At 41.9% G+C, this 16,772-nt stretch overlaps 2 protein-coding genes across 5 annotated transcripts in view; both read left to right on the top strand.

Annotated features, from left to right (window-relative positions):
- The window catches only part of LOC105288036, a 5,110-nt gene extending 1,871 nt beyond the window's left edge, over positions 1–3,239 (top strand). For all 3 annotated transcript variants that reach the window (XM_026970949.1, XM_026970948.1, XM_011353995.2), the window contains 2 exons: positions 1–439; positions 525–3,239. The exon at positions 1–439 is cut by the window's left edge and continues 374 nt beyond it. In XM_026970949.1, the coding sequence (XP_026826750.1) occupies positions 1–439; positions 525–559 (474 nt within the window). In that variant the 3' untranslated portion in view covers positions 560–3,239. The remainder of the gene's footprint in view (positions 440–524) is intronic.
- Positions 3,240–3,598: 359 nt separating this feature from the next.
- LOC105288035 (metastasis-associated protein MTA2) lies at positions 3,599–14,934 on the top strand. Of its 2 annotated transcripts, XM_011353993.3 has the most exons (12): positions 3,599–3,742; positions 4,941–5,008; positions 5,205–5,298; positions 8,174–8,356; positions 10,166–10,411; positions 10,501–10,769; positions 10,862–11,050; positions 11,157–11,573; positions 11,661–12,255; positions 12,531–12,680; positions 13,082–13,340; positions 13,655–14,934. In XM_011353993.3, exons 1-12 carry the CDS (start codon positions 3,628–3,630, stop codon positions 13,791–13,793), a joined length of 2,724 nt encoding a protein of 907 aa, XP_011352295.1. In that variant the 5' UTR covers positions 3,599–3,627; the 3' UTR covers positions 13,794–14,934. The 2 variants fall into 2 exon arrangements, with proteins under 2 accessions (XP_011352295.1, XP_011352296.1); XM_011353994.3 differs by lacking the exon at positions 8,174–8,356.
- Positions 14,935–16,772: the final 1,838 nt, after the last annotated feature.

The following is a 16,772-nucleotide window of genomic DNA, read 5'->3' as shown; positions in this document are numbered from 1 at the left end:
CAAGCATCCAAGAGACGAGCCACTCCACAACCAGTCTGTACAACCACCAGCGCGCCATCGACTCCCTCCCCGAAACAGTTGTCGTCGTACAGTATAACAAGTATCCTGGGCGAGGACAAACCGAGTGCCGAGCCAGGCTTCTTGAGGACATTGCTGAAGCCGGACGACCGGCAGCCTGTGAAATACTCGTCGAGTAATACCTATCCAAGGGTACGAATCGATCCTTATATCGGGTCCAGCAATACTACCGTTCATCATCCGCTCTACGTACCGACGTTGCCTCCTGGACCATACAGAACGCCGCTATGGATGGTACCCCATTCATATCCATCTCCCGTCCACTATCCGCCTCCTATGCAATTGTATGCACCGCCGCATTCTCATCCATCGTCGCCACACTATAAAGACTACAGGGAACAAACTCTCACACCTCCCTCAGGTACGTTTAAGAAGAATTTTCTTCATAAGCATCATCGAACATTTGCAAATGTGTTTACCAATTTCTCATCTCTTCATTTCCACAGATATGCCTCTCAATCTGTCGAAGCATGCGGGTTGAATCTCAGGATTCCAATAGAGTTGGTGCCTTATCAATGGACAAAACACTACGCAAACACTGCCCATGCAACGACAATGCGATATATTAGTATTTTTTTATTCATAAAACAATAGTAACTCTTAGTAAGTAGAGATACAATGGAAGCCAGGTAGTTGGACTCTGAGAATTATACTTGTACATATAAACGCATAAATTGTCGATGGCGGCATAGGTATTTTATATTAATATTACAAGACCGTGAGTGGTAATACAAAACGTAATAATTAAAAGCGACACTGTAAACGTATACGTTGCCACGTAGCACTTAATGTGTCAACGATTACCTTTTCTTCTACGCGATTTGTAGATTGAATTTACATCGAAAAAGAAACAAAGAGAAAAGTAAAAATGTATGTGATTGTCGCGCGAATTTTTATTATTTAAATATGATATATCTATATCATCAACGTAATTCGTTAAATTCATCGACGATATCAACGAAACGAAATGAAACGATGCACTAGTGACATCGCATTCATGAATTTTACTTTTGAAATTACTATTCATGTTTTATACATTGCGACGAAGGTGAATGAGCCATGCCGTGTGTGTGTGTGTGTGTGTGTGTGACCTGCATACGAGGTCTCATTCTCATTTATGCATCTCAACATTTATGCATTTTCCCGTTATTCTTATAATATTAAACTATCATTACTATCCATAATAAAAATGGTACATTATCTTAACAGATCACTAAGAAAGACATAGGATTATGTACAGAACAGATTATTATGTCTCTATATATATATATATATATATATATATATAGCACATATTAATTATTCTTAAAATTAGAATGCATAATAAATTTAGGGTTTAATAGAATATCCACAACAGTATACAGTTATTTATACGATATTAACAAAGAAAATACAAAATTACTTTCATAAAGACCGTGGGGTGTGCCTTAAGACAACTATCGAAATTCCATGAGAAATAAAATGATAAACATTCTTACGGATATGTATTATTATAAATAAAGGCACTATTATGTATATATAAAAAAATATATTCTTGTCTTATACGTATTTGTATCAAATCGACATTTATTCATTACTCTATTGTTACTCTAGTGCGAAAACAAGGCTTTGTAACAGGTTTTATAAATTAGTGATTAATTTTAATTATTCGATTCATGCTTCCTGTAGTGATTCAAAATGGAATGGAGAAATAGTGTGCATTAGCAATTGAATAGACAGATTAATTTCGCGTAAATATACAAATATTTCATACATACACACACATATATGTATATTGCTGATGCGTGTATTTTATTTACCACTGCGCCTTCTGCTGAGCCAGATATTAATACCTCTTTTTCTTTTTTATTTCACTAACAATTACATAATTGTTATATAAGAAATGTTTCGAGAAATACCAAAAAATACAGTTAACATAAAAGAACATGAAAATAGATATTGGAAAATAGTTTTGTGTAACATTACACCAAGTCAAACTTGGCGCGCTGTTACAGGAACAACATGGCGCACATAGCATTTCCTCTTACATTTATTGCATATCCTCCAACTATTTCCTATTCATGTATTCGATAAAAGATACCTGAAAGATTTGTATCTTTTTTATAATGATATATCAAGTGATATTCGTACGTGATGATATTCAGTTGCGTTTGACAGTTGGACGTGTACAGTTGTAGGAGTAGGAAGAATCATAAAAACTAAAGGATAAGAGAATAAATTATATATCAGAACGATGTAAAAAATATATCTCTATATGCCGACGCGTTCAACGCGGAAGTGCCTGTCTTCGTCTCGTAACCTCATTGCCGGACATAACCTCGGACACAACGCGACGCCGAGTGCAACAAAGTGTGCAAAGTGCACCTGAGACGTACGGACCAATGAACTTGGTGTACGCAGCCGAGAATCTTTTCTATGTAACACGTGATTCGTGGTCGTGTTTCGTGCGAATCCCAATCCTCGCGCTCGGCAGGCAGATCCGCCAGTAGCGCTGCTCGTACCGCGCGTTTTCTAGCGGTGGCAGTTAGCAGTTGGCAGTTAGCACACGACTCGGGTTCGCACTCTTCACCGAACCGAGCTTGACGGTGTTGGGCTGTTGGCTTCCCGCGAGTCGCACAGGCGCGAATGAGGAGAGAGAAGCGATCGCGCTCTCAATCGCGTAGGACGCAAACGTGACACGGTGGACTACGCTAGTGGTGAACGCCTCGAATGACGTATTTTCGGCGAGCAGTGTAAAGTGTGTTCGAGATCGGTGGTAGAGCGCTGTCGGGGGCAGTCTCGTTGTTACGGTTGTTGGATGCGGCGGCTCGCGCTCACCGAAACGAAAATGGCGGGTCATGTTGGCCTTACGAGTCGAGGTAGCCACCGCCACTGCCAGTAGTGTTAATCGTCGTAACGGACACGTGAGGAGAGGATTGTTATTGTTGCCGGACAGGTCGCTGAATCCGTCGGGATTTGGAATTTCCCTGTTTTCCCCGGAAGTCGCTGCGTCGAGGCGTCTTGGCCATCGTGCGCGCGTTGCGCAGTCGGAAAACGAATTCACAGCCGAACGATAGGCCACCTGAATCTCGTAAACCAATAGTCACCGTTAGCGCATTCTTGGTGCTCGGTGTGAAAGAGAAGCAGGACCGTACAAACCCTCGAGTAAAGAAAAACTAAGAGAGAGAGAGAGAGAGAAAGAAAGAGGAAGAGAGAGAAAGAGAGGGAGTAATAGAGGAGGACGGAGATAGGGCAATAGAAGGAGCGAAAACCCCGAGGGACAGCGACAGACGGACAGAGGACGCAGAGGTAGCAAGGTAGACGGTTGGCAAAAGTAGCGTGTTCAGTAGCGGGTTTACGATGGACAAACAAACGCGATGGAGTGATTGTGAATCCGCGGATTGCTGATCGTTTTGCGGGACGAGAGTGCGCGTGGAGATTGCTGATCGAGAGAACGAGGAAGAGGCAAGGGAAAAAGAACGAGAGAGAAAGAGAGAGAGAGAGAGAGATTGCCGTGATTCGGCGGTGGCGGCCGCGATTGTAACACGTTGCGGAGGACGAGTAGCCTTGATGCCGATGCCGGCCGAATACCACGAGGGCCACGGTAACCACGAGAACGCCAATTTCGCTCTCGGGTCCACGCAGGACGCCAACAACATGACGGCCAACATGTACCGGGTGGGAGGTAAAGTAAAACCGCATGCAACGCGTGCACGCATTCCGCCGTCGCGCCGCCAAAACGGTGACGACGCCGACAATGATGGTGGCGGTGACGGTGACGGTGACGATGACGATGACGATGACGAACGACAAGGATAAGAACGCCGACGAGGACGTGAACATTGATGCTGACGCGGCTGCTTCGTCGTCGTCGTTGTCTTCGTCTTCTTCTTCGTTGTTGTCGTTGTCGTCGTTGTCGTCGTCGTTGACACCGTTGTCGTTGTTGTCATCTATTCCGAAAGTAGTCAGAGAGAAAGAAAAAGAGACAGCGACTTTAATTAACCCGGAGAAATTAATGTTTGCAAATGGCATCGCAATGGCGTCCCCTGTACCCTCCGCGCCGCGCGTTCTCTTCCTCCCTGCTTCAACCGCTCTTCCCCCTCCCCCCTTCGTGCGGGCTCTCTTCCCCTCTCTCCCCGACCCTCTCTTCTTTCCACTCTTCATCTGGATCTCCCTGGTACTCTCCACCACCCCTCTCGATGCCGATCCCCCTTCCCGTTCTTTCCCCCCCCCGGTAACGTCCTATACGTTCCTGCTTTTCCTCCTCCCTTTCCCTCCCTTTCCGACTCCTCCATTCTTCCTCCTCCTCCACCTCTTCCTCGTCCCTCCCTTCTACCCTTCGTCCGCCACCTACCTCACTCCACACACCCGCGCATCCGTCCTCTCTCACGTCCAGGTCACACTAATTTCTTGCGCGACAAATCTCGCGGATCAAAATTGGATCCTGACGATACCGCCTAAAAACGCGGCTCCTACATTCGTTCCATTGATACGTATTATTGCACAAGGTGTCATAGTTACGCGCCAGCCTTCCTCAACGACGCGATACCGACGTCGTTGCCCGCACTTTCCCCCTACCCCTTCCGCTCCCCCTGTCCTTTCGATTTTATACTACCGACAACACCGTAGCCGAAATTTTCGTCTTCGCAGCGCGGTAAACCCCGAAGTCTCATTTATCCAAAAACAAAAAAATTCCCTTATCTATACAAAATATGCACGGGGAAAATTTATATCGAAATGATGTTGTACCGTTTGAGATATGAGATAATTGATATTTCGGATAATTGATATGGTAACTCGTAGTTTACCGTATACACGATACTTATTGTAATTTATATATTATTTATAGCAAAGTCACTCATGTGTAATCATTGATTTTGTAGATTACGTGTATTTTGAGACCTCCACCTCGTCACCGTATCAAATTAGGAGGATAGAAGAATTAAATAAGGTAAGAGCTTTAGACACCACTCTTGTATTTAAATGATAGCGAGAATCATAATTATCTTCCTCGCATTCGTTTATGCCGTTTATATTGTCCACTTTCCCTAAATGCGTTAACCTTTTTAATATGCAGACAATATGTATAAGCGCTACTATGATAGAATCGATATGCATTTGTTGACCTTTTTATTTTTCGTTTTCAGACTGCGAGCGGCAATGTGGAGGCAAAAGTCATGTGCTTTTTCAGGCGGAGGGACTTGCCTTCTACCTTAATTATGCTCGCTGACAAACATCAATGTAAGTAACGTGTATCTACGTGCATTCACACATGCAAAACATGTTATCGTTACTATTTGAAATGTATGGAGGATTATATGTTAGAGTCTCTTGTTAGGATGCAATTATACAAATTTCTTTTTCAAATCTAAATAATATTACTCCAATACATAAGCGAATTGTTGTTACTAGTATTACGTAAAAAAACTACAGCTCGAGGATCCATCTCACGTATCTTGTAGAAATTACTTCTCTTTTTATCCACCGTCGTAACTTGCAATAATTCAACAAAGTCGCAATTCTCGGCGACACGTAGAATTGAATAATGCGAGCGAGTCGCTGAATTAATATAAAGTACGAGGACGAGTTAGTTTTAACCTTGCCGGCGTACAGCAGATCGATACTTGTTCATAGGTGAGGAAAATTTACCCGCGGACACGGTTTCATCTCCCAACGCGGAAGATTCTCGCCGCAATTTTCAGGCGGTATCGATTTTCTCCGCTTTGGCAATCATTATTGACGAGAGAGACGCCTCTCACGATACCGTGTTACGAAAATTCGAGGGATGCTGAGCGCGCGCGACACACAGCGTGTAACATGACTCGCGTGCGATCAGCGCGAGAAGAGGCGCTAAGCGTCGGTGCCTTTGTAATCGTCATCGCGCAACATGTCCGAGTGATCTCCGATTCGCGTGAGCTTTCATCGGGAATCCACGAAAATATCTCCGTCGAAAAGATGAGGATGCGAAGACGTATTTTTCGCGTTCTTTTCTTCGATCGATCAATCGCCGGAGGACGTAAACACGCTTTCGGAGAGTCTCGTGCGAAGCGAACGATTCGCCGCGTGGACCGGTCTTAGGCCGCGTGAAACGGATCTGCTTGTTTGCCGTTGGCAGAAAGGGTAGAATAGAAGCATTGATATGTTCACTCAATGAAGGAAGGAAAAGAAAAAAAGAAAAAAAACAGTCACGTTCCCAGGAGACGCGCGACGCACACACGCATCCGCACGCATGCACGCGCGTATTTTTGTTTCTCCGGCCGCGCGCGCAGTTGTACGTTATCCCCGGGCTTTCTCGATTTTTCCTTCGCAATGACAAAGATAATGAGACGCGGGGATTTGGGGTGGGAATGTATAATAAGTAAAGTTGCGGGGGTGGTTGGGCAGGTTGGGAGACGGGGGTTGTATCGATCTGCCTGGGGGGGAGGGGGTGGACGAAGGGGGACGTTGGTGCACCCGCTAGGTCCCCCTTTTCCACCTCCTCATCCTCCTCCATTTCCATCTACCTCCCTGCCCTCCCCCCTTCAACCCACCCTATACCCTCCCGGTCCACCCACCACCCTCAACTAAATGGATAGCTGACGCAGGGGTTGCTTGGGTATATGTTACGTGTATTTCCCACACACCGACGTACACACGTACACATGCATGCGTACGTGTGTGCCCGGGCGAAAATGGTGGGCCCACTAGCCATCTTCGTTTTAAGCATTTGCTACCACTCTCTCCTACGTTCGTTCCCCTCGCCTCGCCAAATCCCCCATTCCGCCCCTCGGCCTTCTCTCTTCTTTCGCGCGCTACGTGTATGTATGTATGTATGTATCTATCTATCTATCTGTGTGTATGTACGAACGTCTCCCTACCTTTGTGTGCGTACACGTGTATGTGTGATTTTCTCTCACCCTTCCCCCCTCTACCCACATCTGTGTGTGTGTGTTTTTGTACATGTGTCTGTATATGTAACGGCTCGTCGTCCGTGTATATACGTTCGTTCGCCGGTATTTGCTCCGAATTGAGTTCCCTCCCCTCACTTCGTACTCTGCACATTCTCCCTCGCACTTTCCTATCTCGAATTTTCGCGGAAAAAAAATAGAAAAAAAAAGGAATATGCCGCTTCCTTTGTCTTTCGCGGAAGTCGATACACACGCACCACGGTCGCTATTGCACCCGGGTGTGCCCGTGTGCGATTGCAAACGAATCGCGAGAGGGAAGAGGAAGGTGGTGGTCGGTCGGAAGCGACGGACGGAGGGGGCCGGAGGACCGGGGCGGGGGGGGGGGGTCAAAGGAAAGGGCTTTATGCAGAAATTGGTTTTAGCCCGCGAGTTCGCCGGGCGAGCGTTTGCGTATGGAAAATGCATTGAAAAATCAGAGCGGCTGGCTAATTAGACGATGGCAAAAGTTTTCGGGGGAAAACTGTAATAACTTGCACGTCGTTTTGCGCGCTCGGCGCGCGATCGACCACCGCCCGCGGACGCGCAAAAACGCACAGAAACGGCGGATAATTTTCATTTCGTTTTGTGCACCCTCGTCTCGCGTGCGCACGGAGCAAGCGAGCAGCTCCACGGGGACACACGGGTTCCCGTCGTGCCGAAAATGTACGGGCGCTAATTGCACGGTACCCGAGTCCCCCTAGTCGTCCCGCGTGTTCGTCTGAAATACGAAATTAGTATTCGATACTTGGCGGAGGAGATATTTTGATCCACACTCCCGCGGAGTAACCGGTCAACGTTGCTGAGGTATTGATCTCGTAGGTTGCGAATGAAAATACGTACGTGGAACTATGAATGGTAAATAGAAACGCGGATGGAATTGGCCGAGATGATCGGAATCGTGAATTGCACGTGATTACGCGATCATGCAGCGTGTCCGGCAATTGTATTTGTCCAATTGCGACGATACACATTGGCCGTGATGTTACGAGATGATGAGATAAAGTAGAAAAAGAAGAGAGATCGAGAAGAAGAGAGAGAGGGAGATGTAGGATAAATGGCTTTTTTAAGGTGTTTGTAGAGGCTGTAAGGTGGTATATAGTACAGTCGTACGTATCTTGGATCGTCTATTGTATTACAAGATTAGAAAACGAGAAATACGTAGAGTGGGTTTGTTGTAATGAAAATTCCAGTGGCAAGCGCGGAGCAGCAGAGGTCAGAATCCCCTGCGAGCACGCAGAATCTGAAACTCGAGAATCCCGACACTACTAAGGAAATGACTAGTAAAGATGGGATCGGGCCCAAAGTGATGATCAAAGGGGGCGGGAAAGGGGGCTGGCTGAAGGCCCCATTATCGGAGGCCCAAGAGCCCCATGGTGAGTGAGAGTAATTGATCAAAGGATGACCATTACCGATGAATCTAATCGTGCTCTGTTATCCGCAAAATCTAATGAATACTTTTTTTTTATATACATGATGTATAATATATAATTAATTATAAAATTTTGTGCTCTATGTTTATTTAATGATATAATGATAGAATCACTCTAATCCAGAAGATTTTATTCTACTTCATTATGCTTGAATTCATGAAAATTAATGAAAATTCACTTTTCAGTATGGACATTTTATTGTTAGTATACTCTTATTTCATATCTGATGATATTAGCTTGAAATGAACGATATCTAAATATACATATAAATATAACGATGTAATTGTATCAATATACAATTACATCGTAATTGTAAATTTATAATTTATTTATTTGTTAAAATGGAAACGATGTTTTTGAGAATGAAACTATTGTATTGTATATTTTGTCCAAAAAGTATTAATTAATATGATCAAAAAAATACAGGGCATAGATTTATCAGTAAATGGCATACAACCTGCATCTTTTGATTATCTCATTAATCCTATATAGAAGCCAGTGACGATATAAGGCTTACTGCGCTAGCGGCGGGATTTATAAAAATTCTTTGTAATCTTGGTGTGTGCCGTGAGTCAAGGCAAATTTCACTGTAAGGCCAAAGAGACAATAAATTGGGCATAACCGAACTCCTTCATTTTAGTTTATGACAAGAGATTCGGTGACTTTTGTTATAAAAGTGCCCATACATACAAATCATTCGTTCACATTTATTCTCAATCATTCACATAAGCACTTGTTTGTATCATTATTTTTTCATATCGATTCAATATCCTGTTTAAAATTTTCTTAGATATTTTATTCACCTCATCTCGCGATATCATCGTCTGCGACACCAAATGATGTCAACTTTTCGTGACTTTTTTGACCCGTTATAATACATGTTCATCGTTCTTCACTCGTCATATCCACATATTGCACACACAAAAAATCCCGCCGCATCGCACATGATGACACTTTTAGTAATCTGAGGCTTCTCTAAATAATGTAAACTTTACGGACAGTTAATCGTCTTCCGTTGCGGATGATTGATTTTGCCTTACAATTCGTTTATCTTTATGTTGCCCGCTCTTGCTGATATTTTCTTTATTTGATTTAGTATTGCTCGAGTTTTGATTGATTCTGCCATAATATATCCCCGCGTTTCATTTACTCCATTATTTTCACGCCGAACAAAGCGTACTGAATGGATAAACGATCGAAATTTAACGATAATCCGAAATTTTGAATTCCTCAAAAACGTAGGGGGACGTCGTTGAAGCACGGGAAATTAATTTTTACTCGATATGGATTCTATATTTCTATCCCAAACAAAACAATTAGAAAAGAACGAAAAAGTGAAAAAATCATTTCATGATTGTAATGTTATGATTGTGTTCTGTTTCATCCTTTATCTTTACATGTACGATAAAGTGTGATAAGTTGCACCATTATTGAGTCCCTTTTGCATATTCTTTACCAACATCAAAACATATCACTCAGAGAGAGAGAGAGAGAGAGAGAGAGAGAGAAAGACACACACACACACCTGCACCATACATATTTTATTAACTTACCAAGGAATATAATAAAGCAGTTGAATATTATTTGCATAAAGTAAAAATATAATATTATTTTCATACTTGACACTTTAGCTTTTTTAAGTTTTTCATTATTAATAACGTTTTTTTTTCTAACTTAAACTTGTACAGAATAGTATCTTGTTGATATTGTAGCATAAATATAACAATATTATCATGTTTTTATGGTATTTAGGGATGGAAGAAAGCGTTCCTGGAGGAGTAACGGAATTAAGTTCCAAGCAACGTCACCAAATGAAACATAGAGAACTCTTTTTATCGCGACAAGTGGAGACTATGCCAGCCACTCATATTAGAGGCAAATGCTGTGTGACGTTACTAAACGAAACCGAATCCTTACTGAGCTATTTAAATAAGGAGGATTCATTTTTTTACTGCTTAGTATTTGATCCTACTCAACGTACTTTATTAGCTGATAAAGGTAATATAAATAATTCTTTCTAATCTACCTATATACGTCAGTTAAAAGTATGAATAATTTGGAATCAATGAATGTTTGTGATATTACAGGCGAAATTAGAGTTGGTAGTAGATATCAAGCAACGGACATACCAGCGGTATTAACGTCCTCTGAGAGAGAAGGGGATACTCGCAGATCACAAGATTTGGAAACACTGGTGTGGACCCCCCGACACAATTTGACAGATCGTCAGATTGATCAATTTCTTGTTGTCAGCAGATCTGTAGGCACATTCGCAAGAGCCTTAGACTGTTCATCCTCCATTAAACAACCCTCTTTGCACATGTCCGCCGCTGCTGCATCTAGAGATATTACCTTGGTAAGAGGCTTTTTGCCTATCGAACGGTGTGCTTCGATTGAGACTGAAAATAGATAATGAATAGATTATAAAGTTTTCGAATTCCATTGCAGTTCCACGCGATGGATACCTTGCATCAGCATACTTATGACTTGGCGAAAGCCGTAGCATCCTTAGTACCTAGTACCGGTCCCGTGCTATGCAGAGACGAAATGGAAGAGTGGAGCGCGTCCGAGGCGAACCTGTTTGAAGAGGCGCTCGAGAAATATGGCAAGGACTTTGCTGACATCCGAGCAGATTTTGTAAGCACGCGATAACCCGTAGAGAGATAATAGGAGCACAGTTGTGTTTCAATAAATTCAATAAATTTCTATTCTACTAACGTCCACTAATGTTTCGCTCTTGCAGTTACCATGGAAGTCCCTGAAAAATGTGATCGAATACTATTATATGTGGAAAACGACGGACCGATACGTTCAGCAGAAACGAGTGAAAGCAGTGGAAGCGGAGAGTAAATTGAAGCAAGTCTACATACCAAATTACAACAAGACTCCAACATCTACTACTCCTTCCACGACGATTGTACCTCTGGGCAACAGTAACAGCAACAGTAACGGAAAGCCAACCAGCGTTTTGAACGGTAACAGTAACGGTAACATGGTCACCGATAATTCCGGGATACTTATAGTCGGAGTCGGCGGAAAACCGTGCGAGAGCTGTCAGGTCGTCCAAAGCCCGCAGTGGTACGCTTGGGGACCATCTCACATGCAGTGTCGTCTGTGTCAATCATGTTGGACATATTGGAAAAAATATGGGGGACTCAAGGTGCATATATGAAAGAGAATTCTAGTTCTAGTAAATAAGACCAACATAAATGATGGATAATGGGCAAGTTTTCACTCTCATTAACAGGTACCTTCACGCATCGATGATGCCGACCTCGAAAGGAAACGCACCGGCGCAGGATCCGATGAGGAGAGCAAAGCAATTAGTGGTGCACATAGGCCGCATCGGTGTAGCATTCCTACTTGTGGTAAAGAGTTCAAGTTGAAGGCCCACTTGAGCCGCCACTACGCTAGCGCGCACGGAGTGGACTTGCGTGGCGCCACTGGAAGCGGCGGCGGCGGCAGCGGCTCGCCACGACCGGTCATGAAGACGCGCTCCGCGTTCTACCTGCGTACCTCGATGTTGGCGCGTGCCGCGCGACGACTTTGCGCCGCGCAATTGCGCACACGTCATGCCGCACGTGCGCCACATCAGCCGGTAAATGCCACACCATTACGACATTTATGTGCTCAGTTGACTCCCAAGAGTCCCAACGAACTTCGTATTCTGTCGCGCGCCGTACGGCCCCGACCGCGTCCTCGAGTGGCCGATATAGCTTCGCGTCTTGGCGATCATCCCGCGCCACGACAACCCGGCGACTGGGATTGGCTAACACTGACCACCCCGGCACAGCGTAAGCAGCCAGATCGAGTCTTCTTTCCACGTCCACCAAAGGCACCAGGTATGATTTTCTAGTAATAATATTTCATTGATACAAAATTGAGAGTTGTAATGATACAAGAGCAGAACGTGGTGCATTTGTTTGTTGCATTAAAGACTCGTTATGTTGTAACATCCAATTACTACACTCGCGATTACCTATATATGTGTACACGTCTTTTATTATTTCTTTTTGTTTATATGAAAAAATTTTAATGTTTTATGTAGATGCCATTTTATTGTATCTCCGGAAAATACTGAACATTTTAATATTCCTGAAAATGTGTTCTGATGTAGATGGCAGTTTGTTATACGAGAGGGTACCGAATAAACCTGAAGTGGATAGGCTGACGTTGACGCCACCGCAGCCGCAGCCGCAGCCTGTTATCCCAGTACAGCAGAATATCATGAAACGCCCAAGATTTGATGAAATCAATGGTTCGGATGGTAAGTTTCATACTCTGATTATTGACAGCAAGGTTCCTTTCTATATTTGGATACATAAAAAACAAAAAACGAAAAAAACAATATTATATAGCGTTAAAAATGGTCAAAAATTTACATTCATTTACGCTTAACGTATTATTACAGTAATTATTACAGTAATTATTACAGTAAGTAGTAAAACAAAAAGAATTTATAAACAAAACCCGCATTTGTAGTCATGCCATCAGTTTGCATCTTTCTAGAAAAATTGTACATTAATTGTGTTGGACAAATAGTACTACAGGAGAATGAAATACAGATAAATAAAATATAAAAAGTATTATAAAAATTGCTCATAGGTACCACGTGCATGAGTTTACACAAGAAGCCTAATGCGAGCCTTGGCTTTTACATTTTTGCAGGTATTGCCCTGAGTACGGGGATTTCTGGTACACCTCCCGCGAAAAGAGCTCATCACTCGCAGCAACTGCACCAGAAACACACGCTGGAGCATCCTACGCCCGCTGTTCTTCCACTCGCACCCCCTTTGAATGGCAGAGCCACTCATCCACATCCGTTGTCCCATGGTCCACCGTTGTCCAGAAGCAACGCGCGTAAACAAGTTATCTCGTGGATGGATGCCCCCGATGACGTCTACTTCCGCGCCAACGAGCCAATCAAGTTAGTATGCGAATCAAATTCAGACAAAAGAGAACTGTTACGATCAGTATTTGTATTACGTGATCTAAAAGGGAGCAATCGAAAAGTTATCTTGAAAAGTTTAGCTCGAGATGTGGAACTTATTAATTACATTATGAAAAAACAAATTTAAGCTACTCATATGAGACATCTTCATTTCGATTTTTTAAATTTCGATTTCCAAAATTTGATAACGTAACAATTTGATATATTGATATTACACGACTTTTGTAATCAAATGTACAATTACGATGTTCGATCGAATCCTAGTTTAGTATCTTAATTTTGAATTGCAGGCGAGCCAGAAGAGGTCTATCTTCAGTAGAACTGCGAAGAGCGGCGCGCAAACCCTGGCGCAAATTGTCAATCCCCTTACATCCGCCCCATCTGCAGAGGACAGTGCGCGGCGAGGACATGGTCGTCGTCTTGGACTGAATTCGCAATACAATCAGAACCAATATTATAGATTGGTTTATTATGCGCGAGGCACACAAACACGACGCTGTTATTGTAATTTTTAACGCCAGAGTGAAGGTATGCGGAAGTCACAGCTTTGTGTATCGTCTTCGGCAGCTCCGGACAATTAAACGGAGATCGTTAACTAAAAGCGTAAAGAGATCATGGATGCTCCCTATGGGATTTCCTTTTCTTTTTGAGAAGCGGGCAAGTCGCTTGCGCCGTTATCGCAAGGTCTCGCTTGAACTTTATACGTTAACGACAACAACCGTGGATAACATCGTTGAATTATGACATTTCATTAATAAAGCAATGGAAGAATCAATGTTTTGCGAACTAAGTCATTCAACATGGAAACACGATTTTCTATTCGTATTAATTAATTATTGTTGTTATTAATAATAATTATTAATAATTGAATGTACATATACATACATTGTATTACACAATCGGACAACGCGACACCACAATTGATCGCATACACACATTATACGTACAGACACGGTGTACACACATAGATTCACCTAGGTATTGAGACGCTCGTTAAATTACCATCGTTAAATTTCATTCTAACGATGGTAAAAAGATCGACGCATACCTGCGAATAAGCTCATGAATAGCTGCGTTCAGAAGGCAATGGTTGTGCCGTCGAAACAAGTTTCGAGCAGAGTGATTCGGATTGACGAGTACATTCTACAACATTTTTCAAAATGATTCCACTCTCCCGATCATTGTATCTTCTAAACGCAACTGATGTTACGGCCGTGCAGGCAACAGAGACGAATGTATGAGCGAAAGTGAATGCAAAAGAGATTGAAAGTGTATGTGTACATGGATGTATGCAAGGGAGAGAAAGAGGGAGAGATTGATAAAGTATGCATGCGAGACAGAAGAAAGAATGATGCTCATTGTGAATATTTTTATTAAATTTTCAAGTTTGATGACTTCCGTCAGAACAATTAATAAATAAACATAAGCATAAGTAAGAAAATATTTTCATCAGTTTCCTACCACTACTCGTCCCAATTTCATATAATTTATATTATATACGTAATATCGCGATCTACAAGGAAGGTTGTATTCCATAAAACGTCAAAATATATATGACTTGTTTGCTTTACTTTAAGTTTTGATATTCAATAGTCTCTATATCATTTTCAATAATAAAACCTATTTCCAATTTATTTTGCTATTTACATAATTCTACTCATAGTAAGTACTTGTAATTCTAAAGCCCCCAACACGATGCAAGGAACAGGCAATAAGAATAGGGAATAGGATCGTCTGTTTCATTTCAGCGCACAGTGGAATCTGTTCCTTCCATTGTGTCTGAGCCTTTAAACGTTCCGCGATATTCCGGAAATCACATTCTGCTTTCCCATTACTTTTGAATAGTAATTGCAATTGTTACATTTTTTTAAATTACATACTGTGTCATTAAGATATGACAGGATGAATGAAATGTTGAAATAAATTATCATAAGAGCTACTAATACGAAGCGTTATTAAAAGAAGTTTGCATTTGATGAGTAAATTATCTGGATAACTACGACTACTATGCGTGGAAAAGAAAAGGGAAGCACTTCAAGAAAACTATTATTAGCAATCGTGTATAACACATACGTATGAAAAATGTTTAGTATTTAATACAATATTATTTTATGATCTAAATTTTTCCACGGGATCTTAAAAATTTACATATCTATTTTCAAAACACTATTTATCATGATACTAGAGATCCTGAACCAGTGATCGGCTAATGTTCCGCTATGGGGTAATGGCCGTGGCACACGAAAAAACTTAAGCAGTAAGACTTAAAACTTAAGGAGATGCGACCAATCACTTCGAGAACGTAAGCAGCCATTTTGAAACTTAAAACTTGCGATTGGTCGCATCTCTTAAGTTTTAAGTCTTATTGCTTACGTTTTTTCGTGTGCCACGGCCTTAAGACTATGGGATCTATTTGATTTGAAACAAAACAATTATTGGACTTTTAAGTTTTAGGTACATTAGCTAAAAAGTTATATCTTATTCTGCGTTTTAACGTTGTTTTGACCAGTTTGATGAACAGTTATGGTTAGATCGGCTAGGATTTCTTTGCTAGATATATATTTTTTTCTCTCTCGCACTTCCGGTTATACCTCACGCGACGCGAGCCAATCGAAAATCGATCACCCATTGGCCGATCTCTGGTTCAGGGTCTCTAGCGAACTCCATCGCGAAAGCGCCATCATTTAGATGGAACTAAAAAACGAAATTGACATTACCGACATTATTGTCAGCGAGGGTCGTGCAGTAGCCCTACTTATCAGCCTGATTTACCTACAGAGTCGATAAGAGCGATAACAATAAACGTGTGCGCACTTTGGAAAGGTGCACACAGGTGCACATCAGAAGGGACACATTAGCAAAAATATAGAATAATAAGAAAAATTATATATAACTGATTTTTTATTTGTTCCACTCTTCTTTATTCTCTCTCTCTAATTTAGAAATGCATGGATTATATCTTCCTCATGTTATAAGTTTGCGCCAACTTTAGGCAGTCTACTATAAATGCTTATAATTCAAAACCTATTATAGCCTCGACATTTTAGTATTAGGATTTTCGTCTTAAAATCATCTCATAAGTCGTTACGACTCTATAATGAAAAGAATGTAATGAAAAAGATTTTAATGTTATGCGCTCGCGAGCGAATCTATGGCCGGTATTCATAATCGGATCTTATATTTAAGACCGTCTTAAGTGTATCTTCAGATACTGCAGCATAGTTATGGCTCCGGCACACAACTTCAACCAAACTCCGGTTAATTTAATCGTCGATTAACTTACAGGGCGATCAACATAAAAATCTCTAATAATATAATTCTCGTATAAATAATATAAGTATAAGTTTTATGTTGATCGCCCTGTAAGTTAATCGACGATTAAATTAACCGGAGTTTGGTTGAAGTGGC

The sequence above is a fragment of the Ooceraea biroi genome, chromosome 7 (assembly GCF_003672135.1).
Source record: "Ooceraea biroi isolate clonal line C1 chromosome 7, Obir_v5.4, whole genome shotgun sequence".
NCBI lineage: Eukaryota > Metazoa > Arthropoda > Insecta > Hymenoptera > Formicidae > Ooceraea > Ooceraea biroi.
Note: the sequence above shows the minus strand (reverse complement) of the source record. Positions and strands in the feature narration are given on the sequence as shown.